General features: G+C 43.4%; 1 protein-coding gene across 1 annotated transcript in view; it reads left to right on the plus strand.

The window, feature by feature from the left end:
- rspo2 (R-spondin 2) overlaps window positions 1-20,778 on the plus strand; it is a 324,393-nt gene extending 303,615 nt beyond the window's left edge. The window contains exon 6 of the mRNA XM_067976537.1: window positions 20,044-20,778. Within this exon, the coding sequence (XP_067832638.1) occupies window positions 20,044-20,162 (119 nt within the window). The 3' untranslated portion in view covers window positions 20,163-20,778. The remainder of the gene's footprint in view (window positions 1-20,043) is intronic.
- The last annotated feature ends 4,259 nt before the right edge of the window (window positions 20,779-25,037 follow it).

Consider the following 25,037-nt stretch of genomic DNA (forward strand, 5'->3'; position numbering starts at 1 on the left):
ACAGTTAACAGAAGTTCTAACAAAACTATTCAATCCAGTCATTGCGTTGATGCTTTTGCATTTCGTCGGTTTTATCAATATTTTAATTCTTGTAGCCCCAATTCCCACATTGTTCTATCAACCGTTACTTGTTTTCTCAACATGGCCTCACCCCTCCCTATCTCTGTAACCTCCTCCAGCTCTACGGCACTCCGCGATCTCTGCGCTCCTCCAATTCTGGCCTCTTACGCATCCCCAATTTTCATCGCACCACCATTGGCGGCTGTGTCTTCAGCTACCTAGGCCCTAAGCTCTGGAATTCATAGAAACATAGAAAATAGGAGCAAGAGTAGGCCATTCAAAATGATCATGGCTGATCGTCTAAATGATCTGCTTTTTCCCCATATCCCTTGATCCCTTTAGCATTAGGAAATATATCTATCTCCTTCTTGAATATATTTAATGACTTGGCCTCCACTGCCTTCTGTGGTAGAGAATTCCACAGGTTCACCACCCTCTGAGCGAAGAAATTTCTCCTCATCTCGGTTCTAAATGGCATACCCCGTATCCTGAGACTGTGACCCCTGGTTCTGGGCACCCCAGCCATTGGGAACATCCTCCCTGCATCTAGTCTGTCTAGTCCTGTTGGAATTTTGTATGTTTTGATGAGATCGACCTCTCGTTCTTCTAAACTCTAGTGAATATAGGCCTAGTCGACCCAATCTCTCCTCATACGTCAGTCCTGCCATCCCAGGAATCAGTCTGGTAAACTTTTGTTGCATTCCCTCCATGGCAAGGACATCCTTCCTCAGATAAGGAGACCAAAACTGCACACAATACTCCAGATGTGGTCTCACCAAGGCCCTGTACAACTGCAGTAAGACATCCCTGCTCCTGTACTCAAATCCTCTTGCAACGAAGGCCAACATACCATTCTCCTTCCTAACTGCTTGCTGCACCTGAATGCTCGCTTTCAGCGACTTGTGTACAAGGACATCCAGGTCTCATTGCACCTCCCCTTTTCCCTTTCTTTCACCATTCAGATAATAATCTGCCTTTCTCTTTTTACAACCAAAGTGGATAACCTCACATTTATCCATGTTATACTGTATCTGCCATGTTCTTGCCCAATCACATTGGAGCCACTTTGCATCCTCCTCCCAGCTCACATTCCACCCCAACTTTGTGACATCTGCAAACTTGGAAATGTTACATTTAGTTCCCTCATCCAAATCATTGATATATATTGTGGATAGCTGGGGCCCAAGCACTGATCCCTGCGGTACCCCACTAGTCACTCCCTGCCACCTGCAAAAAGACCCGTTTATTCCTACTCTCTGTTTCCTGTCTGTCAACCAATTCTCAATCCATACCAGTATGTTCCCCCCAATCCCATATGCTTTAATTTTGCACACTAACCTCTTGTGTGGGACCTTATCAAAAGCCTTCTGAAAATCCAAATACACCACATCCATTGGTTCTCCCCTATCTATTCTACGAGTTACATCCTCAAAAAACTCCAGTAGATTTGTTAAGCATGATTTCCCTTTCATAAACCCATGCTGACTTTGTCCAATCACGTTAATGCCTTCCCTCCCTAAACCTCTCTGCCTCTCAACCTCTCCTCCTTTTAAGATGCTCCTTAAAACCTACTTCTTTGACCAAGCCTTTGGTCACCTGTGCTAATATCTCCTTACGTGGCTCGGTGTGAAATTTTGTTTGATAATGCTCCTGTGAAGTGTCTTGGGATGTATAACTATGTTAAAGGCGCTGTATAAATGCAAGTTGTTGTTACTGATTTAATGCACTAAAATTCCCTTTCTCTAGCAGGCTCCCCCTGATTCAGAAGAATTGCAGTCCGCATGGGGATATGTGGCTTGTGTATTTAACTTGCTGCAGCCCCTGTGGTTTGCTCTAGCTCTACATTATAATTAGGGCCATCCATTTTCACACAGCTAAAGCATTGACGTCAGCTAAAGGAATCATCGCAAGATTGTAAATACAAAGAAGAAGCTTGCATTTATATAGCGCCTTTCATGACCACAGGTCAGCCCAAATCACTTTACAGCCAATCAAGTACTTTTGAAGTGTAGTCACTGTTCTGATGTAGGCAACAGGCAGCCAAACTGCGCACATCAAGGTCCCGCAAACGGCAATGAGATAATGACCAGATAATCTGTTTTTAGTGATGTTGGTTGAGGGATAAATATTGGCCAGGACACCGGGGAGAACTCCCCTGCTCTTCTTCGAAATAGTGCCTTGGGATTGTTTAAGTCCGTCTGAGAGGGCAGACTCTGTTCAACGTCTCATCCGAAAGATGGCACTTCCTCCAGTGCAGCACTCTCTCAGTACTCTGAATTCTGTGCTCAAGTCTCTGGAGTGGGGTTTAAGCCCACGACCTTGTGACACGGAGGTGAGAGTGCTACCCACTGAGCCACGGCTGACACCTTAGTATCATTAGGGGGAAAATGTTTAAGGGAAAAACAAATGGAGGAATCCAAATCAGTCTTGGATTTACAAAGCTTTGAAGACCTGACTGTTTGCTTGTTTATTGGGGGCATTGCCTTGTGGAAAATGTCAGTGCACTTCACTCCTGGGTCTTTTGGCCAAGTTGGCTGCTGTGTTTGCAGCTGATGGAGGTGTCTCTTCATTCCAACAGTCTGTACTGGATTTCAACCCAGATGAATGGGCAGCTGCACCACCCAGCACTCGATCGTTAACTCTTTTCTCCCCCTTGCTTGTTTCCCTCGTGGTCCATGGGGTAGAATTGCTGCAGATTTCTCCCAATCTCCTGTTGTAACTTCAGGAATGGCTGCTTGCGTGATTTCTTCCATGTTTCCACCGTCCTTGTGGCATTGGGAGATCAGGAGCATCCCCGCCCTCCAACCCGGAAATTTCCGCTCCTCTCTGCCAGCCAATGGAGGGGTGAGGGCTCCAAGTGAAATGTCAGTTCTTGTGGGTAATAAATTGGCAGCGTTCAAAGGTCATGAGGGGTAGCTGATTTGGGAACTACCACTGGCTGTGATGGTCTTGTAGGGTATGCTCTCTGGCTAGGATTGGGGACCATTTTGGGTGCACAGTGAGAGGATATTTTATTTTACTCTCTTTTTTTCTCTCCTCTTTCTTTTTTTCTCTCCTCTTTCTCTTTTTCTCTCCTCTCTCTTTCCTACTCCTTCTGCTGGGTGCCTAGAGTTTGGTCATCTAATTTCTGTCCCGTTTCCGTTCATGTTTTCTAGTTGTACCAGACTGTAAGCTTCCTGGGGTACTGACCACCTCCAACATTGGTAACAGGACCTGGTTATTCCACTTCTAATGGTACATTGGTGTCACACTAAATATTCATAAAATGAGCTGCAGTTTTTGGGCTAATGGATGGCCCCAGAGTTCTGTGTTGGAAGCTGATAATTGGCGCTTGGATATTGCAGATTTTTAAGGCAGTGAAGAGGGGTAATCGGTGGTGTTGGTGTGAAACTGCTTTGGGGAGGGGAAGGAATTGGAATGATTTTACTCCCAGTGACTTTTGTAGTGCAAGCTGCAGAACATGGGTCTCATTTGCAAAATAAAAATCATGTAACATATCCGACCAAACTTGCTGAGCGTAATAATAGCCCTCCGCCAAGTAACCCGTTAAATGTTCCATAAAGCACTTCGACATCTAATCTTTGTAATTGTAGAAAGTGCCGACATTTCCACACCTATAGGGGTCTGTTAGCAGCTCAAAAAATGCAGCTTTTTTTATTTTTGTGCTGGACTATGTGAGCTATAATTCAAAACTAAAACCAGGGATAGTATTACCCTTAAAAACATCCATTTGGCACACATCCTTCTTGCAGTGCGTGCTACAAGAGGAACATCCGGGAGGGGGAAGGGGTACTGGAATCGCAGTTCTATTCCTTTATAAGGCCATGGCAGCACTGTTTGTTTTTGTCGACGATGGCAGTGTACGTGTGCCTGAATCTTGGGAGGAGCGAGAATTACTTATTTCTGTCTCTGGTCTATTCCGCAAATCCTTCTCATACTGTGGAGTCCATTTCTTTTGTTCCAGTTTTTCAGTTTGTCTCCCCACAGCTGAACAATTAACCCTTCAAATGCTATGCATTGCCAGTTTATTCAGCACGGTGACAGTTCATGTTTATATTTAAGAACTTCATTCTAAATTTTGACAACTTAATGGATACTGTCCACTCATGATAAATCAAAGTTGTTTTTTGTTGCTTAAAAAAATTGTATTATCCAATAGTTTGAATTAAGTAATATAAATATAACTAGAGAACTAGGCTGTCGTTATAGGATCCCTTTCTTAATGGAGTCTAAAGTCTAGCACAAGGGCGCATAGTCTCAGGATAAGGGGTCGGCCATTTAAGACTGAGATGAGGAGGAATTTCTTCACTCAGAGGGTTGTGAATCTTTGGAATTCTCTACCCCATAGGGCTGTGGATGCTGAGTCGTTGAGCATATTCAAGGCTGAGATAGACAGATTTTTGGACTCTAGGGGAATCAAAGGGATATGGGAATCGGGTGGGAAAGTGGAGTTGAGGTTGAAGATCAGCCATGATCTGATTGAATGGCGGAGCAGGCTCGAGGGACCGTACGGCCTACTGCTGCTCCTATTTCTTATGTTCTTAGGACTGTAGTTTTTTTTAAAAGATCCTGAATTTTAAAATGTAGTGTCAATTATAAAATTTTACATTTCAATTGGATTTTATTTCTAATTTTATGTAGATTAGAAAGCTTATATATTGAAGTAACCTGAAGCTTCAGGTCTCTACTGTGTTGCTAAGATGTGACTTAGAGACACTAAGGTCCTGCTTGGTTTTACACCACACTGGGAGACCCTATTCATAGCCTGCTTGAAATTTGTGTTCGATATAATGACTGGTCTGAGGAACCATTTAACTAAGGGACAGACTCGGCTTTTATTCTTGTTCCTGAAATGTTATTACTACTGTAATTTCAAGCAAGAATTACTAAACATCCTGTTCTCAAAGGCTTATTAAGCCCCTAAAGCTGGCTCCAACATCTATACCCGTTTAAATAATTTTCTTTATTATTTATTCTCGAGAAGGGGGCATCGCTGGCAAGGCCAGCATTTATTGCAATCCCTAATTACCCTTGAGAAGGTGGTGGTGGGCCTTCTTCTTGAACCACTGCAATCCGTGTGAAGAAGGTTCTCCCACAGTGCTATTAGGAAGGGAGTTCCAGGATTTTGACCCAGCGACGATGAAGGAACGGCGATATGCAGTGCATCCTGTAGGTAGGACGCACTGCAGCCACGGTGCGCTGGTGGTGGAGGGAGTGGATTATTAGGCCGATGGGCGAGGTGCCAATCATGCAGGCTGCCTTGTTCTGGATAGTGTCTGCAAAAGATTTAAATTTCCTCATCACTTAGTCCCTTATTTTTACTTTTACTATTGTTGTGTTCAGGTGCGTGTTGGGATTGAAGACTTGATGTGCACCTGTTGTGTTCCTCTTGCAATTCAATTTTAGGAGCGTTTAGTGGTTGTAATCTTGCTGCCACTGAAGTAACAAAGAGCTTGCATTTATATAATGTATTTCCTGTCCTCAGAGCATCCCACAGAACATGGCAGTTGATGAATAATTTTTTAAGTGTAGACCCCGTTATTTGGGTAAATCCAGCAGCCAATTTTATGCATGGCGAGGTTCCCCAAACAGCAAATGAGAAAAATGGCCTGAGGATTTTGGTTGAGGGATGACTGTTGGCCAGGATATGGGGAGAACTGTCTGCCTTCAATATGGTCTACTGGTCATTCAAAGTTCTTTGTTTTTTTTGACACTGGGAAATTTGAATTATCCAAGAGTAGACAACTGTAAGATATGGGATCTTTCACATCCAACTGTGGAGGCAGACGGGGCCTCACTTGAAGGTCTCGGACGAAAGAAACATTACCTCCAGCAAAGCAGCACTCTCTCATTACTGCAGTGTCAGCCCTCATCCTTGTTTTCAAATCCCTCCACTGCCTCGCCCCTCCCTATATCTATAACCTCCTCCAGCCCTACAGCCCTCCGAGATCTCTGCACTCGTCCAATTCTGGCCTCTTGCGCATCCCCGATTTTCATCGCTCCACCATTGGCGGCCGTGCCTTCAGCTGCCTAGGCCCTAAACTCTGGAATTCCCTCCCGTAACCTTTCTGCCGCTCCACCCCTCTACCTCTCCTCCTTTAAGACGCTCCTTAAAACCGACCTCTTTGACCAAGCTTTTGGACTCCTGCCCTAATATCTCCTTATGTGGCTCGGTGCCAAATTTTGTTTGATATTGCTCCTGTGAAGTGCCTTGGGACATTTTAGTACATTAAAGGCGCTATATAAATGTAAGTTGTTGTTGTGTGGGGCTGAAACGCACAGTCATCTGACTCGGGCAAGAATGCTACTACTGAGCTAAAACCTCACTCAGCAGAGAGATGAATGACAAGTTAATTTTTCAGCGGGATAGTAGTAGAACATTCTGTTGCTCTTTGAATAGTGCCATGGGGTTTTTAATGGGCCTGATAGACCGGACCTCAGGTTAACACCTCATCCAAAGGTCTAGTGGACTTGAGAGTTGGGGAGGGGGAAAGAGAGAGGAATGGTCTCTGATTTCCACCTGATTGACCCAGCTGTGGATTTTCAAGACTGAGATCGATAGACTTTTGTTCGGTAAGGGTATCAAGGGATATGGATCAAAGGTGGGTAAATGGAGTTGGAGATACAGATCAGCCATGATCTAATTGCTTGGCGGAGCAGGCTGGAGGGGCTGAATGGCCTCCACCTGTTCCTAGTGCTATTTTATTTCAAATTCAAGCATTGGAGAGTTTGGCATTTCGATGTTTTTAAACTTGCGTGTGTGACTTTCTGCAGCCAGTTAGACTTTAAGACAAAGTCTTGCTTTGAGTTAGACACCGCAGGACTAAATGATGCTCCAGACTTCTGCTTCAGATATCGTAACACTCACTCCCGAGACCCTCCAGGTCAACTCTAGCCCTTGATTTCACTTTTTGCATACCTAAGATGTCTGTTCCTGGTTCTGTCTCCAGAAACGGTGCACTTGCCTCTGTGCTGATGGAGTGAAGATGATGTTCTGATAGTTTATAATGTTAACTTTAACCTTTTTTTCAAAAAAAGAGGAACTTTTAACCTTTAAATGTTGGTACAGTACTGTCAAGTATTGTATTAACTTGTTGGGAAGTGAGAACAGCTGTGAGTTTGGTCAAACCCGATAACCATTTAAAAACTGTCTTTAAATGTGGCGCATAACAGAACCTCTATATATTTCCTAATAGATTTAAATTTTTATTTTAAATCTTCATATTTTGAGATTTTCTAATGACCTGACGGTTTGAAGAGAGTTTAAAAACAGCAATTTGTATTTATTTTTGTACACAGATTGAAATCACTTACACTTGAGGTATATAAGATAGTCACTAACAGATCAAATAAAGAATTTGGGAGGAATTTCTTCACACCGAGAGTGGTGAGAATGTGGAATTCACTGTCACATGGAGTGGTTGAAGCAAATAGTGTTGATGCATTTAAGAGGAGGTTTGATGAATATACAAGGGAGAAGGGAATAGAGGGATATGGGGGCAGGATGGGAAGAGGTAATTAGAGTAGGAGGAGGCTTGTGTGGAGCATTAACACCGATATAGACCAGGTGGCCGAATGGCCTGTTTGTGTGTTGTAGATTCGATGTAATGGGCCAGATTTTGCTGTGACAGGGCATCGAATGACGTCTGCCGTTAATTAAACTTGCCCTTGCCCGTTTAGGTTTGCAAATTTTTTGGTGGTAAGTTGCTGAAAGTGCAAGCTGTTAACGTCGCAGTGAGAGAAACAGGGCATCTGGAACCTGAGTGAACAGAACAGGTAACAGGGTGTCTCCTTAAGCAATCAGATTGAAGGACTGTGAAATTATCAGTGCAAAGGCCTGAGAAGGAAGTGTAAATTAGAGTGGGTGAATTCAATATCAAATCAGGTACAGAAAGAGAAATAAAGAGAGGGAAAGAAAGATTGGATGAAAAGAGAGAGAAAAGAGACAGAAAAGAAAAGTAAAAAAACATTTTAATTTGACATTTTAAAAATCACTAACAACAATTCAAACCTGAAGGAATGAGACTCCACACTTGTAATAGTTAATTTTCAAAGCCAGAGAGGTTTACTGGCAGTAATTAACACTTAGCACGTCGTTAAAAGGGTACTTAGACTGAAATGGACAAGACTTAACTTTCTATGGCGAGTTTAGTCCGTATCTACCGTGCAAATACATAACTTCATGCCATTCCATGCATTTTAATGGTGAGGCAGACAGCGAGATGCCGTTTTCGCAAAGCTAATGGCGGAGTGGCGCAACTCGGACAGCAACTATTGGGTATTTGTGTTTAATCGCACATCTGCCCCTCGCCTGAAGTTGATGTACCATTTACGTATAAATAACGGAGACCGTTATTTTGATAGTAAAATCTGATAGTAAAAACAGAATGTGATTCTGTTTGAATGTTGCAGAGGGTGCTCAGATATAGGAATCCAGCGCCATCTAGTGGCTCAATGTTGCCACATGGGTCATCAAATTGTGTGAGACCAACCTACGAGTGCCGTATGTTCGGTCTTGTGAAACACAGATCCCTTCTGATGTGATTTTTGATCTGGGTACAACGTGTAGCCGTTGAGTTCGGTCATATTCACCTATCTCAGCCCAACGCTGGGTATCCATGGATTCATCCGATCCGGCAGGCCGTGAGGCACATTTCAGTTTCATGTGGAATAACTTGGTTTAATATTAAAGCAGTCAGTGGTTCAGGGCAAATGAACTTCCATTCCAGAGAAACGCTCACCATTTGCTTTTCATGCTTGTTGGCAGTTCCTCGGGACGCCGACTGGGATTTGTTGTGTACTGGAAGGGGTGGAGCAGCTACATATTGAGGAAACTGACCTGATTTGACCATTTGAATTTCTAGTAAGATGTATATTAAGTTACGTTATTACAAAAATTCCTCTAAACAATGCAGGATGGAGCCCATGTCAGTGAAATGTAGGCAGGCTAATGGGTTGTGGGCTAGCCTTTTATTTTTTTTATTTTTGGCGTTAATTAGTTCAAAATTAATTAAACCAGACTGGTTCATTAATGTCCTTTAGGGAAGGAAATCTGCCGTCCTTACCCAGTCTGGGCCTATAGGTGACTCCAGACCCACATCAATGTGGTTGACTCTTAACTGCCCTCTGAAGCAGCCTAGCAATTTACCCAGGGTTCAAGAAGAAGGCCCACCATCACCTTCTCGGGGTAACTAGGGATGGGCAATAAATGTGGCCTTGCCACATCCCGAGAATTAATTTTTAAAAATTAGATCAGCAACAAATTTGTTCTCGTGCCGGCATTGGGACGTGTCCTGCGTGTAAACATTAATGGAATACCTATGGTGTTGTAAGGCTCGTGGAGTATTGAAGACCTCGCACTCTGCTATGAAGCTTTGCTGCACTCCCTGTGCTTGGTAAACCTTCCATTAATGTAAAGTCAACCCTACTCACTGAAACTTGGTCCTTCCTGTAACTGGCACAGATTAAACAGCTCCCCATTCCAGTGTTCTTTCATTCACTTAACATAGTGGTGTGCTTCCAAATGCTCTGTTATTTCACACGTGTCAAGTGAACAACTTTAAAATTGTTTTGAGAGTTTTCTTCTGAGCCTACTTGTAAACTTTGAACCAGTAAGTGCTTGAAGGAAGCAGTCATTCACTCGCAGTTCTACTGAAAGGTTGAGGACAAGATCCCCTTAAGTAGGCTTTAACCTTCAAAAGGGACAAATGCTTGATAGGAAGTTTATCTATACATCCAGTTAGCATATGTGTATCATCAGGTGTCAGCCGTGACTCAGTGGGTAGCACTCTCACCTCTGAGTCAGAAGGTCGTGGGTTCAAGTCCCACTCCAGAGACTTGAGCACAAAATCTTGGCTGACACTCTGAGGGAGTGCTGCACTGTCACAGGTGCCGTCTTTTGAATGAGATGTTAAACCAAGACCCCGTCTACCCTCCCAGGTGGATATAAAAGATCCCATGGCACTATTTCGAAGAAAAGCGGGAGAGTTCTTCCCTGTGTCTGGCCAATATTTATCCCTCAACCAACATCGCTAAAATACAGATTATCTGGTCATTATCACATTGCTGTTTGTGGGACCTTGCTGTGCACAAATTGGCTGCAGCGTTTCCTACATTACAACAGTGACTACACTTCAGATGTACTTCATTGGCTATAAAGCGCTTTGGGACGTCCTCAGGTCGGGCAAAGGTACTGTATAAGTGCAAGTCTTTCTTTATCAGTGAGACTAATAAAGAGAATAGTTGCAGCATCTGTAATCCTGGCCACTAGTCTCCTCCAGTACTTCATTTCACATTTACCTCATCTAAAGAAGTGGGAAATCAGACCTGGAACTGAATTTTGCTTTGAAGAGGTATCCATAAATTTCGATGATAAGCCAACGTTTAGTGGAAAAGGATTTTAAAAGCAGGAGTGATGGGCTAACTTTTTTTTTCATAAGCAGAAGCCCTTATTATTGTCCCTCGAAAGACACATATTTATTGCCTGACCACTGATAGGGTTTGGGTAAGTGGAGTGCCAACTTGCTAACACTGATCATGTGGGACTGATTTTATCTTTGGGGATTGTGAGAGCAACTCTCGAGAGCAACCTCTTCCATTCCAGATGGAGCTCATTCATCTCGGTAGAAGTGGAGAGGATGTTTCCACTTGTGGGGGAGACCAGATCTAGGGGCCATAAATATAAGATAGTCGCCAATAAATCCAACAGGGAATTCAGGAGAAACCTCTTTACCCAGAGTGTGGTTAGAATGTGGAACTCGTTACCACATGGAGTTGAGCCGAATAGCACAGATGCATTTAAGGGGAAGCGAGAAAAGCACATGAGGGAGAAAGGAGTAGAAGGATATGCAGAGAGGGTGAGATGAAGGAGGGAGGGAGGAGATTCGTGTGCACCATAAACACTGATGTGGACCTGCTGGGCTGAATGCCTGTTTCTGTGCTGTAAATTTTCTGTAAATTGATTTGAAACAAATGTTGATTGTGGAGGCTGGACTCACTTGCTGTAGACTTCCCCCTGTTTTGTGTGTGGATTGAATCCAAAAATGACCACCCACATGTGACGGTAATTTTAGAATATGGAAATTGACTTATTGATATATTTTGTACACAGACAACATTAGAAATGATACAGGTAGGGGTACACGGGGAGGGAAGGGGGATGTCCCAGACTGTGCACCTGTGTGAGTGGAACTGAAAACTCAGCCAACTATCTCATCTCGTTAGTTTATTGTAGAACATTCTCCAAAGCACGCATCGCAACCTGTCAATAGTGAATATGATCATCAATTTTCTTCCTCATTGGTCAACGTTCTGTTTTTTCTCCTTTTCAATTAATTTCTACTTTATTCACCTATCAAATTGCACAAAATCCTACTATATATAAAAAATACTCTACCCAATCACTTTGCAGCAAAAAATAAAAATCCCTTGCAATGTAGGGACCACACATCCCACATATAGTCCTTAAAAATAAACGTCATTGTAATATGGGTACGAAAATTAACAACATGCCACACTTGCCTATAAGATCAGTCTCTCCTGTCCTTGCGTAGAATCGAATCTTCCTGGCACTCCTGCACATGTTGTAGGGTCCCTGCCAATTCTGTTGATGCTCTAAGCACTACTGTGAAGGACACATTTTACCTGCTCTGTCACTCCCCGGCATCCTGTTGTTCTTCATTCATACTCCAGTGCAATACTGAGGGAGTGCTGCACTGTCGGAGGTGCCGACTTTCAGATGAGACGTTAAACTGAGGCCGCGTCTGCCTTCTCGGGTGGATGTAAAAGATTCCAGGGCACTATTTGAAAAAGAGCAGGGGAGTTCTCCCTTGTGTCCTGGCCAATATTTATCCCTTAACCAAGGCCGCTAAGAACAGATTATCTGGCCATTATCACATTGATGTTTTGGGACGTTGCTGTGCACAAACTGGCTGCCACGTTTCTTACATTACAGCAGTGATTAGTCAACAACTCCATTATCATTGTATCATGGGCAGAAGGCAAACTAGATGAACCTTGGTCTTTTTTTCCTGTTCCTAAAAACGGAGGACACCTTCTTCTGAATCAGAACAGTGTGTATAAAAAAAAATTAAAAGATCATTTTAAAGTGATTACTTTACCTTAGTAGGACCACACTTGGAGTACAGTTCTGGTCTCCATACTATGGAAAGAATATAGAGGCATTGGAGAGTGTGCAACAAAGATTCACAAGGATGATACCAGAATTGAGAGAATATCCTTATCAGGAAAGGCTAAACAGGCTGAGGCTTGATTCTCTATAAAAGAGAAGGCTGGGGGGTGACCTAATGGAGGTCTTTAAGATAATGAAAGGGTTTGATGGGGTGGACGTAGATAAAATGTTTCCACTTGTGGGGGAGTCCAAACCTAGAGGTAAAATCTAAAATAATCACGAATAAATCCAAAAGGGAATTCAGGAGAAACTTCTTTACCCAGAGAGTGGTTAGAATGTGGTATGCACTACCACAAGGAGTGGTTGAGGTGAAGAACAGATGCATTTAAGGGAAGCTAGATTAACACAAGGGAGAAAGGAATGGAATAGGATGAGATGAAGAGTGGTGGGAGGAGGCTCGTGTGGAGCATAAACACTGGCATAGACCAGTTGGGCCAAATGGCCTGTTTCTGTGATATAGTTTCGATGTAACTCGATGTAACTTTAGTATACAAAGGTCTTCCCTTCCCACCCAAAGTAATGCCACCACGCTTTCAATTACAAATCATAGAATAGAATAGAATGGTTACAGCACAGAAGGAGGTCATTTGGCCCATCGAGCCTGTGTCGGCTCTTTATAAGAGCAATCCAGTTAGTCCCATTCCCTCGTTCTTTCCCCGTAATGCTGCAATTTTTTTCCCTTCAAGTATTTATCCAATTCCTTTTTGAAAGCCCACGATTGAATTTGCTTCCACCACTCTTTCAGGCAGCACATTCAAGATCATAACTACTTGCAGCATAAAAATGTTTTTCCTCATGTCGCCTTTGGTTCTTTTGCCAATCGCCTTAAATTTGTGTCCTCTAGTTCTCGAACCTTCCACCAATGGGAACAGTTTCTCTTTATTTACTTTATCTAAATCCTTCATGATTTTGAACACTTCTATCAAATCTCCTCTCAACCTTCTCTGCTCTAAGGAGAACAACCCCAGCTTCTCCAGTCTATGCACGTAAGTGAAGTCCCTCATCCCTGGAATCATTCTAGTAAATCTTTTCTGCACCCCTTCTAAGGCCTTCGCATCCTTCCCAAAGTGCGGTGCCTAGAATTGGACACAATTCTCCAGCTGAACCAGTGTTTCATAAAGATTCAACATAACTTCCTTGCTTTTGTACTCTATGCCTCTATTTATAAAGCCCAGGATCCCATATGCTTTTTTAACCACTTTCTCAACCTGTCCTGCCACCTTCAAAGATTTGTGCACCCAGATATACCCAGGTCTCTCTGTTCCTGCACCCCTTTTAGAATTGTACCATTTAGTTTAAATTGCCTCTCCTTCTTCTTCCTGCCAAAATGTATCAATTCACACTTCTCTGCGTTAAATTTCACCTGCCACGTGTCCACCCGTTCCACCAGCCTGTCTATGTCCTCTTGAAGTCTATCACTATCCTCCTCACTGTTCACTACACTTCCAAGTTTTGTGTCATCTGCAAATTTTGAAATTGCGCCCTGTACAAGTCCAAGTCATTAATATATATCAAAAAAAGCAGTGGTCCCAGTACCAACCCCTTGGGAACACCATTGTATACCTCGCTCCAGTCTGGAAAACATGCGTTCACCACTACTTTCTGTTTCCTGTCACTTAGACAATTTTGTATCCATGCTGCCACTGCCCCTTTTATTCCATGGGCTTCAGATCTACTGACAAGCCTATTATGTGGCATTCTATGTCATGTAGCATTGGATTACATAGAACGTACAGCACAGAAACAGGCAATTTGGCCCAACAGGTCCATACCGATGTTTATGCTCCTCATGAGCCTCCTTCATCTAACCTCCCCCGCAAGTTGAAACAGCTTCTCTACGTCTACCCTATCAAACCCTTTCATAATCTTAAAGACCTCTATCAGGTCACCCCACAGCCTTCTCTTTTTTCGGGAAAAGAGCCCCAGCCAGTTCAATCTTTCCTGATAGGTATAACCTCTCAGTTCTGGTATCATCCAAGTAAACCTTTTTTGCTGCTTCTCCAATGCCTCTGTACCCTTTTTATAATATGGAGACCAGAACTGTGCACAGTACTCCAAGTGTGGTCTAACCAAGATTCTATACAAGTTTAACATAACTTCTCTGCTTTTCAATTCTATCCTTCTAGAAATGAATCCCAGTGCTTTGTTTGCTTTGTTATGGCCTTTTTAAACTGTGTCGTTACTTTTATTAATTTGCGTAGCTGTACCTCCAGATCACTCTGCTCCTGTAACCCATCTGGACTCTTATTTTCCAAGGAGTATGTGGCCTCCTTATTCTTCCTACCAAAATGCACCACCTCACACTTATCTATATTGAAATTCACTTGCCAATTACAACCCCATTCTGCAAGTTTATTAATGTCATCCTGTATTTTGTCCTCCTCAGTATTAACTACACCACTCAATTTAGTGTTGTCCACAAATTTTGAAATTGTACTTCCAATTCCTGAGTGCAAATCATTTATGGAATTGGTGAACAACAGTGGTCTCAGCATCGATCCCTGTGGAACACCATTTCTCACTTTTTGCCAGCCTGCGTAACCACCTTTAACCCCAACTCTTTTTTTGTAGCCAGCTTGCTATCCATTCTGCTCCTTGTCCCCTGATTCCACATGCTCTGACCTCAGTCATGAGTCTACTATGCAGTACCTTATTGAAGGCCGTTTGACAATCCAAATATATTACACCTACTACATTACCCTTGTCGACCCTTTCCTTTACTTCTTCAAAGAATTCAATAAGGTTGGTCAAGCATGACTGTCCCTCTTGAAATCCATGCTGACTATTATATTTTTGGTTTCTAGATGTTTTTCTTATACACCTTTGAGTAAGGATTCCATTATCTTTCCTACCACCAACGTTAAACTTATTGATCTATAGTTCCCTAAATATAGGATGTCCCTCATCCCTGGTATCATCCTGGTAAACCTCCTCTGTACCCTCTCCATGGCATTGACATCCTTCCTAAAGTGTGGTGCCCAGAATTGTACACAGTACTGTATCTGAGGCCTAACCAGTGATTTGTGAAGGTTTAGCATGAATTCCTTATTTTTGTATTCAATGCCCCTATTTACAAAGCCAAGTATCCCATATGCTTTCTTAACCACCTTATCAACTTGCCCAGCCACCTTCAAAGATTTGTGAGTATGCATCCCCAGATCCCTCTGCTCTTGCACCCCCTCAAAATAGTACCATTTGGATTATACTGCCTCTCCATGTTGTTCATCCCAAAGTGCATCATTTCATACTTATAGGAACATAGGAACAGGAGTAGGCCATTCAGCCCCTCGTGCCTGCTCCGCCATTTGATAAGATCACGGCTGATCTGTGATCTAACTCCATATACCTGCCTTTGGCCCATATCCCTTAATACCTTTGATTGCCAAAAAGCTATCTATCTCAGATTTAAATTTAGCAATTGAGCTAGTATCAATTGCCGTTTGCGGAAGAGAGTTCCAAACTTCTGCCACCCTTTGTGTGTAGAAATGTTTTCTAATCTCTCTCCTGAAAGGTCTGGCTCTAATTTTTAGACTGTGCCCCCTACTCCTAGAATCTCCAACCAGTGGAAATAGTTTCTCTCTATCCACCTTATCCGTTCCCCTTAATATCTTATAAACTTTGATCAGATCACCCCTTAACCTTCGAAACTCCAGAGAATACAACCCCAATTTGTGTAATCTCTCCTCATAACTTAACCCTTGAAGTCCACATTAAATTTCATCTGCCATGTCTGCCCATTTCACCAGTCTGTCTGTGTCCTCCTGAAGTCTGCTCCTATCCTGCACACTATTTATTACATTGCCTAGTTTTGTATCATCCACAAACCTCGAAATTGTGCCCCCTATACCCAAGTCCAGGTCATTTATATATAAGAAACGCTATGGTCTTAATAGCGATCCCTGGTGGACCCCACTGCACACTTCTCTCCAGTCAGAAAAACATCTGTTCAAAATTGAAATATTAATCATAAATTAAATGCATCTATCTGTACTGAATTGTCCACAGTTTTATAATACTACATACTGTGATTTTCCCACCTTTTAAAAGGAGTGGCTCATTAGAAATTTTCTATGGGCTCTCATGAGCAACGTTACGGGCTCAATGTAGGGATGACAGTCACAGAACAGGAGGCTCACGATGTACGGCTCAGAAGATCCATCCATCTGGACTGTGCTTTCGTGAGCATCGCCATAATGTTCATTTTAATGTAGTCCTTTTAAAAAAAAATGCTGTCCGTCAAATCTTGAGGAATTCCTTACCGGTTCTACAGATCTCACCCTGTGAATCATGCCAGTGTGCATTTAATTGTCCAAAAAACAAAATGGTTTCAGAGTCTAGACTTTTATATAAAAAAATCTTAAGAACAAATCTTCGAGTTGGAAGAATGTTTAAATTAATTGCAGAAAACCGGTTTTTAAAAAATTGGAAATGGCCAATACAGAAATCTGCACTGCTCTGAAAGTATCTCTGTTCTAAGTGTTTGCACCTCCAGTCTCAGGCACCCCAATGAATGGACTTGTGGTGAATGTTAATGTTGGAGTAGAGTTGAGCATCTCAGAGGAGATTTCTCGAATTATCAATGGCCTTTAAAACTCTGAATAATTGTGTGATACCAGTTTACCGTATCGTTTTAAATCTTAATGCAATGCTGTCTCGTAAAAACAAAGGGACTGAAGCAATAATCCTCTGGCTCGGGCACTGTCAGCCGATCTGCTGTCATTACCAAGTTCTTGATCCACTATCAAATTGCTCTGTAACTCGCCTGATTTAACCATGGGTGTTCACCATGTTCTTGTGTACAGTTCGTGTGTTCATATTTTGCGAGGCTCCTTCGTCTGAATGTGGAACCCGCCCCCACTCTTTGAAAGATGGGGGCAATGTTTTGGTGTCTATAAAAGTCCTTTGGCATGTGGATGACATTCCGCTAATTGGGACTGTGCGACAGGACCTTCATCCTTAAGCTATGAGTCTGTCTGATGTCTATTTAAAGGTCATTTTAATGGACTGTCTGTCTCTCATTCCTTCTCGAATATTAAGTTAAGTGTAACATACTAATAATTAGTGCAGTGTGATGTCAGTCTGAGAAGTGAGACTCCCCACCAAGTGGTACTTGGTTCATTGATGTTACTTTGTTGCAGTCCTGGGGATGTGTTTAGTCTGATTTAAAAGCTTCATTGCTAATACACTCTAGTGCGATGTACATGTTGGGGTGATTAACAGTTGTCAGTCATTGAGCTGATGGATTTTGTACCCCATTCTTTGCTGGAAAAGCTCCAATCTGGCAAATTGCAGGTCCTGTTTCCAATAGAAAATCTCACTGATGAACACCTCTTGGTTCAGTGAGAAACGGGCTATTTCGCCAATGTCCAGTTCAAGTGGGAAATCTAGCTGATGACCTGATCTTATCTGGCCTGTGGAGCTCCAGCTTTGGTCTGTTTCACTGGTAGAATCAACTTATGTCAGCGGGATTTAAAAAAAAACAATGAATTTACTGGCAGCTCCCACTCCCAGCAGGAGTCTTACCTCTCTCGTCCTGCCTCCATTGGGACCTGCCTCAGGAAACCACAATACTGCAGGTCCAGGCTAAAGGAGAACAGCTCTGCTGGGAGCGGGAGCCTCCCAACAATCTAGCGCGTTCCTGCTGGGAGCAGGAGCCTCCCAACAATCCAGTGCGTTCCTGCTGGGAGCGGGAGCCTCCCAACAATCCAGCGCGTTCCTGCTGGGAGCAGGAGCCTCCCAACAATCCAGTGCCCTCCTGCTAGGAGCAGGAGCCTCCCAACAATCTAGCGCGTTCCTGCTGGGAGCAGGAGCCTCCCAACAATCCAGTGCCCTCCTGCTAGGAGCGGGAGCCTCCCAACAATCCAGTGCCCTCCTGCTGGGAGCGGGAGCCTCCCAACAATCCAGTGCGTTCCTGCTGGGAGCGGGAGCCTCCCAACAATCCAGTGCGTTCCTGCTGGGAGCGGGAGCCTCCCAACAATCCAGCGCGTTCCTGCTGGGAGCGGGAGCTTCCCAACAATCCAGTGCGTTCCTGCTGGGAGCGGGAGCCTCCCAACAATCCAGTGCGTTCCTGCTGGGAGCGGGAGCCTCCCAACAATCCAGCGCGTTCCTGCTGGGAGCGGGAGCCTCCCAACAATCCAGTGCGTTCCTGCTGGGAGCGGGAGCCTCCCAACAATCCAGTGCCCTCCTGCTGGGAGCGGGAGATTCCCAACAATCCAGTGTGTTCTTGCAGAGAGCTGGAAGCTTCCACTCAATGCAGTGTGGTCCTGAGTCCTGATGGTGCTGGTTTTAGTCGCCACTCAGCTCCCTACCTGCTGCTTCTAACTTGGCCTTTCATCTGAGCTCCAATGCTGTGACCTCTCACTGCCAGCAGTTAGAGACCACGGAATGCAACATGGAAGTGAATGTGGAGAGAGAAAGAGAAGTGGTGAGGGAAGGGAGAGCACCTTGCGATGTAAAGCTTTAGTGCGGGTACTAAAGTTACTCCGCAAACACTCCTTTAATCAGATGTGGCCCACTCATTGGATGCGTTACGAAGGCCAAGCCCTCTGCTTCAACTGGATTGGACACCCCTGTACCACATAGTGTGTGCCTGAGGCACCCGGAACAGAGGGGTCCCAGATTGATTCTTGGTAAATGGGCTGATATCTGCAAGAGCAGTGATGAGGCACAATGGTTGGCCACGTTGCATCTGGTTTAGGACCCCACATTACCCAGTAGACCCTTCTATGTGTGTGATCTTCATTTGAGAACAGAACTGACTTCTCTACAGTTGAATGCCCTCCTGAAGCTTGCCTTGGCACAGATCTTTTTCTTTTTTTATTCATTCTTGGGATATGGGCAAGGCCGACATTTATTGCCCATCCCTAGTTGCCCCTTGAGAAGGTGGTGGTGGGCCTTCTCCTTGAACCGCTGCAGTCCATGTGGTGACGGTTCTCCCACAGTGCTGTTAGGAAGGGAGTTCCAGGCTTTTGAGCCAACGACGATGAAGGAACAGCGATATATGAGCAAGTCAAGAATAATGTACGACTTAGGGGGGACCTTGGAGGTGATGTTGTTCCCATGCACCTGCTGACCTTGTCCTTCTAGGTGGTGGGTTCGGGAGGTGCTGTCGAAGAAGTACCATGGTCAGATAGAGCTTTTTCTTTTATATTCATTCATGGGATGTGGGCGTCGCTGGCGAGGCCGGCATTTATTACCCATCCCTAATTGCCCTTGAGAAGGTGGTGGTGAGCCGCCTTCTTGAACTGCTGCAGTCTGTGTGATGAAGGTTCTCCCACAGTGCTGTTAGGAAGGGAGTTCCAGGATTTTGACCCAGCGACAATGAAGGAATGGCACTATATTTCCAAGTCAGGATGGTGTGTGACTTGGAGGGGAACGTGCAGGTGGTGTTGTTCCCATGTGCCTGCTGCCCTTGTCCGTCTAGGTGGTAGAGGTCGCGGGTTTGGGAGGTACTGTCGAAGAAGCCTTGGCGAGTTGCTGCAGTGCATCCTGTGGATGGTACACACTGCAGCCACAGTGCGCCGGTGGTGAAGGGAGTGAATGTTTAGGGTGGTGGATGGGGTGCCAATCAAGCGGGCTGCTTTGTCCTGGATGGTGTCGAGCTTCTTGAGTGTTGTCGGAGCTGCACTCATCCAGTGCATCCAGCTTGAGTCGTGGGGGAGGGGAGTGGGATATTTTTTAATCCTTCTTCACTCTAGCTTGCTTTCCTGCTTAAATGTCTGGAGATCGATGTTTTGACTTTGAGAAAGAGCAATCCGTCCTAATTGTTTTTCTTTCTTTTCCCCCTCTCGCAGAGAAAAAGCAGAAGAAAACAAAAGGCAAGGACGCCAACAAGAGAAAGAAAAAGAGAACCAGACCAAAGGCTCATAAACAGTACATCGTCCTCCAAGCTACAGAGAGCACTGACCAGTAAAAGGACAAACCCATTTATTAAGCAAAGTGAATCAAGCTGCTCCACCTTCCTACATACCACACACTTGCAGTTGTGCTGCTTCTGACAGTATTGGTGGCAAGTAACGAGAGAGAGAAAGTCCACAAGCTTTGTTTTATTTATACTTCATTTTTTTTGTTGTCCCCAATTTGACCTGAACGGAACAAGCTCGGTGTGTCGATGACTTTACAAAGGCCGTTGAGGATTGATTGGCCCGACAAGCTGGCATTAAAATAATAATTTAAAAAAAACAACACGCAAAAAAAAATAAATCCCTGCTTGAATAGCTGCAAAAACATATGGAGAATGGAACATGTTCCGTCTATTTATATGAAAGAAGACATTCTAATACAGGAAGAGGACTGTTCATTTAAGGCGTTTTGTGTTTCTTTTATTGTACATTCCAAAAGAGAGTCCCCATGATGTATGACTACATGCATAGCTACAATGTATGTAATCCTCAACACAGGTTCTATTGACAGGCGCTGAAATAAAATGCTTTAAAGGCTGTAACTGTATAACTACAAGCAATGACTATTTCCTCGTTGCTTGACTGGCATGTAAGCAATGCTGAGTCTACCCATAATAAACTTATTTACTGTACATGTAAGCATCTTATCGTGTCCACAGTCTGCTTCATCATAGCTCATGCTAGACATTTTCCCCCCATGAAATTTGCATTTTGGGGAACTATAATGGCGCACGTCAAGGAATACGGTCGTGACACACTCTTTATGCTAGTTTGATCCCTGCTTTAAACCCCAATGTAGTTACTGGATCTTTAATAACCCAAGGCAGGGTCCACTGAAACATGATCAAGTCTTTGGGAGGGAGTACGGCATCTGGTGCCATCAACTTGTCTAATTCTCTTTTTATAATCACAAGCCGGTTATATCGTTTTTGGAAGCGTTTAAAATAGAAAAAAACTATGGGGAGAATTAAGGTATTAGCAAAAAATTATAACATATGAAGTGACCCTCTTGGAACGGGAATCTGTGAAAGGGGGAAAAACACACTGGCAAATAAACTAAAAGCAAATTTAATATATTGCTTGATTGGTAAGCGAGTGATTTTATAAAAGGCAAAACTTGTTTGAAGTGAGATTAGTTTGGGATTGCTCTAGTAAAGAGCTGGCACAGACACAATGGGCCAAACTTCTCTGGATCAATTGTCTTTAGGGACTTTATTCAAAGTTTGCACACAACCAACCAAGTAAACTTGCCTGTATTATACAGAAATATATATGCACAATTCTGGTCTCCATATTATAAAAAGGATATAGAGGCAGTGGAGAAGGTGAAAAAAGATTTACAAGGATGATACCTGAACTGGAAAGATTGAACAGACCGGGGCTCTTTTCTCTCAAAAAGAGAAGGCTGAGGGATGACCTGATAGAATTATGAAAGGGTTTAATCGGGTAGACGTAGAGAAGATGTTTCTACTTGTGGGGGAGTCCAAAACTAGGGGCCATAAATATAAGTTATTCACTAATAAATCAAATAGGGAATTCAGGAGAAACTTCTTTACCCAGAGAATGATTAGAATGTGGAACTCGTTACCACAAGGGCTAGTTGAGGCAAATAGTATGGATGCATTTAAGGGGAAGCTAGATAAACACATGAGGGAGAAAGGAATAGAAGGGTGTGCTGATAGGGTTAGATGAAGTAGGGTGGGAGGAGGCTCATGTGGAGCATAAACACCGGCATGGACTAGTTAGGCCAAATGGCTTTTTTTCTGTGCTGTAAATTCTATGTAATTCTATGTAAAAGTACATATGCGATGGTGGATCTAGAGATGGATTCTAATGTACAGCATGTATTGAAATGTGTGGTGTGTAGTCCACAGGCTGAAGTCCTGACAGAGCCGGGCTTGTACAGATAATGCATTCAGTAGAAGTCCATGATGTTTCTTTCCATTTTAATAGTGTGTTCATGACCAGGTCTGTGGTATGTCTAACAGTTCGTTTTATAGAGTGACCCAATTGCTGGATTAATTGGGTGAGGTGATGTAGTTGGGTTGTATTTTTATTATGTGGAGTGATTCAGAATGCTGGGGGACAATTGGAGCTTTCAAGACTGAGATAGATAGATACATTTATGTTTGTAAGGTTATCAAGGGATATTGGGCAAAGGTGGGTAAATGGAGTTAAGGTGCAGTTCAGCCATGATCTAAATTAAGAGCAGGCTTGAGGGGCTGAATGTCCTCCCCTTGTTCCCAACAAAGCTCGAAGACTAAGTTCATCAGAACCATGTGAGTGTAACACACTTCCACTTTCTTGACTGATGGACAAAGATAAGTCACTTGGTGCTAGACGTGGGACTCTTCTGTTTGTGGTGCTTTTACTTCTTCTCTGCTGCCCCTATCCTAACTCGCACCAAGTCCCGTTCATCCATCAGCCTTGTGCACACTGACCTACATTGGCTACTGGTCTGGTAACCCCTCGAGTTTAAAATTCTCATCCTTGTTTTCAAATCCCTCCATGGCCTCGCCCCTCCCTATCTCTGTAACCTCCTCCAGCCCTACAACCCTCAGCAATCTCTGCGTTCCTCCAACTCTGGCCTCTTGTGCATCCCCAATTTCCTTCAACCCACCATTGGTGGCCGTGTCATCAGCCGTCTTGGCCCTAAGCTCTGGAATTCCCTCCCCAAAACTTCTCCGCCGCTCTAGCCCTCTCTCCTTTAAGTCGTTGCTTAAAACCTACCACTTTGACCAAGCATTTGGTCACTTGTCCTAATGTCTCCTTCTTTGGCTCAGTGTCAATTTTTGACTGGTAACGCTCATGCGAAGCGCTGTGGGACATTTTACTACGTTAAAATGGGCAAACTTGCCCTATTCTGTTGCCACTGTTGTGTTGGTCTTTGTGAACTGCTGCTAGATTCAATCGCTCCTCTATGGCCCAGTGTCTGAGTGAGGCTGGTGCTGGTTGGGAATGTAAAGGGGTGGGTGGGGGGGGACATATAACATCACCAGGTGGTCTCAAAATCACAACAGCAAAGTAAATACATGTGAGGGGAAAGGCTATTTCACAGTTTCGTTATGAAAGTATAGATTTCGCTCCCTGACAAAAAGGATACATCCTGTCAAATGTGGATTTTCTCTATCAAGGAATTTTGCTTGTAATAAAATACACTTGTATGGTGAGATTAATGGTGAAAGCACAGTGCGAGGATGAGGAAACTGGATGCTGAATATCTCATTGCAGTAGGAAGATACCTGAATTTACACATCAATCCTCGGCTCTCTGTTTAACGGCTGCTAGTGCTTGTAATCCAGTTCAGAAATTCTGGTTTATCGATGTGTCCAGGATTAGGATGCAAATACTCCCCATGTTACAACCACCAGGATGTGTATTGATTGTAGAGCTTAGTTCATGGTGCAGATTCTATCTACCCTCTCACTGTTACTTGCACAAAATGGAGGCCTGATAACGTCGAACAAATTTATCATCGAATTATTTAGTTCTTGCTGTTTTTTAAAAAAAAATTAGTTTCTTAGCAACGACAAAGAAACTGTGACTGTGATGGAACTCTGAAGTAAGACAAAAAGTGTCGGATGGACACAGATCTGGTAACATCTGAAAAAGACCATGTAGATCATCACTCTGGGTGGAGATGTAAAAAAAACTAATTTAAAAAAGCGTGAGAACTCCTTTTTATAGGAGTGAGCAAAACTTAAAAGGGGAGGATTGAGAACAGGAAAAGGCCAAGTTGACATAGAGGAAGCACTGAGCTTTCCTAGTGTAAATTTCTCATCTCAACCACTCTCGCCAATGGCAGGCCTGACCAGGCCTCAAGCTTCTCCTTGGCCTAGTCCTGGTCAAGATTTTCCCCACAGTTTACATCATTGGCTTAACCTTCCCACAGTCATTTGGCTGTTATGGACTCGTGTTTGTTGCTCCTATGTGTGGTGATAACTAATTTTTTTTAAGTTCATTTTTGCTTGGAGGGGTTTTCCCCTTTCAGATTGCGCTACCAGACATTTCAATTTTGTTTTTAAAAGATGGCTAATGGGTTTAATAATGTGAAAACAAATTTTTTTTTAAAAATGGAGTGATAAAGTGTTGGGTGATTATATAAAGGTCATCTCAGACAGGCAATGAAAACAAGCTAGATGGACGATGGGTGGTTAAAAACTGCCCGAAGAACTGTACAAGGAAACAGTTTGTGTGTCCTGGAGAGGCGTTTTCTCCTAGGACTTCATATTTTACACTGTATGGTTGCCAGTGGTGACTTGATGTTCATATACTCAATTTCAAAAAAGTAAGTATACAGGTCTACACATACAACATTTGTATTGTTTTCTGTTATTGAAAGATGTGATCCGTGCACTAATGAGTTATTATTTGTAAGAAATCTGCTGCATGAATCTTGTGGCAATTTATGGGCCGGTTATACTACAGTTTGCCGATGCATAATTTTGTCTTTGTGTGGTATAATTCAAGTGAAGTTGGCCAGGCCGAGATTCGTCATGCAGTACAAGTAATTTTCCACCACTTTTACCTTCATGCTAGCTGCAGTATAGCTGCAGGTGAAGAGAACTTTGTTACTAGGGAATCTTAACCTTTGTAATGTAATTGAAGAACTGACTTTCCTGTTGCCTCTTTGCTGATATTAAATTTAACTTGCCAGGAATGATGCAATACTGGTGGTATAACTTGGGTCTGCTGGCTCTGGGTTACTCCGAGCAGGTCCCAGTCACAAACAGGTAGTATAACATCATCTTTGGTCTTTGTATAATATCGCTGAACTCAAGTAAATAATTTTATTCAATTGAGTAAGCAAGTTCTGAATGAATTATCAAATGGTTTCTCATGAGTAAATTGTGTTCCAGTCCCATGTTGGATATTTTACTTAGAGC

This window comes from Heptranchias perlo, chromosome 3 (genome assembly GCF_035084215.1).
Source record: "Heptranchias perlo isolate sHepPer1 chromosome 3, sHepPer1.hap1, whole genome shotgun sequence".
Classification (NCBI taxonomy): Eukaryota; Metazoa; Chordata; class Chondrichthyes; order Hexanchiformes; family Hexanchidae; genus Heptranchias; species Heptranchias perlo.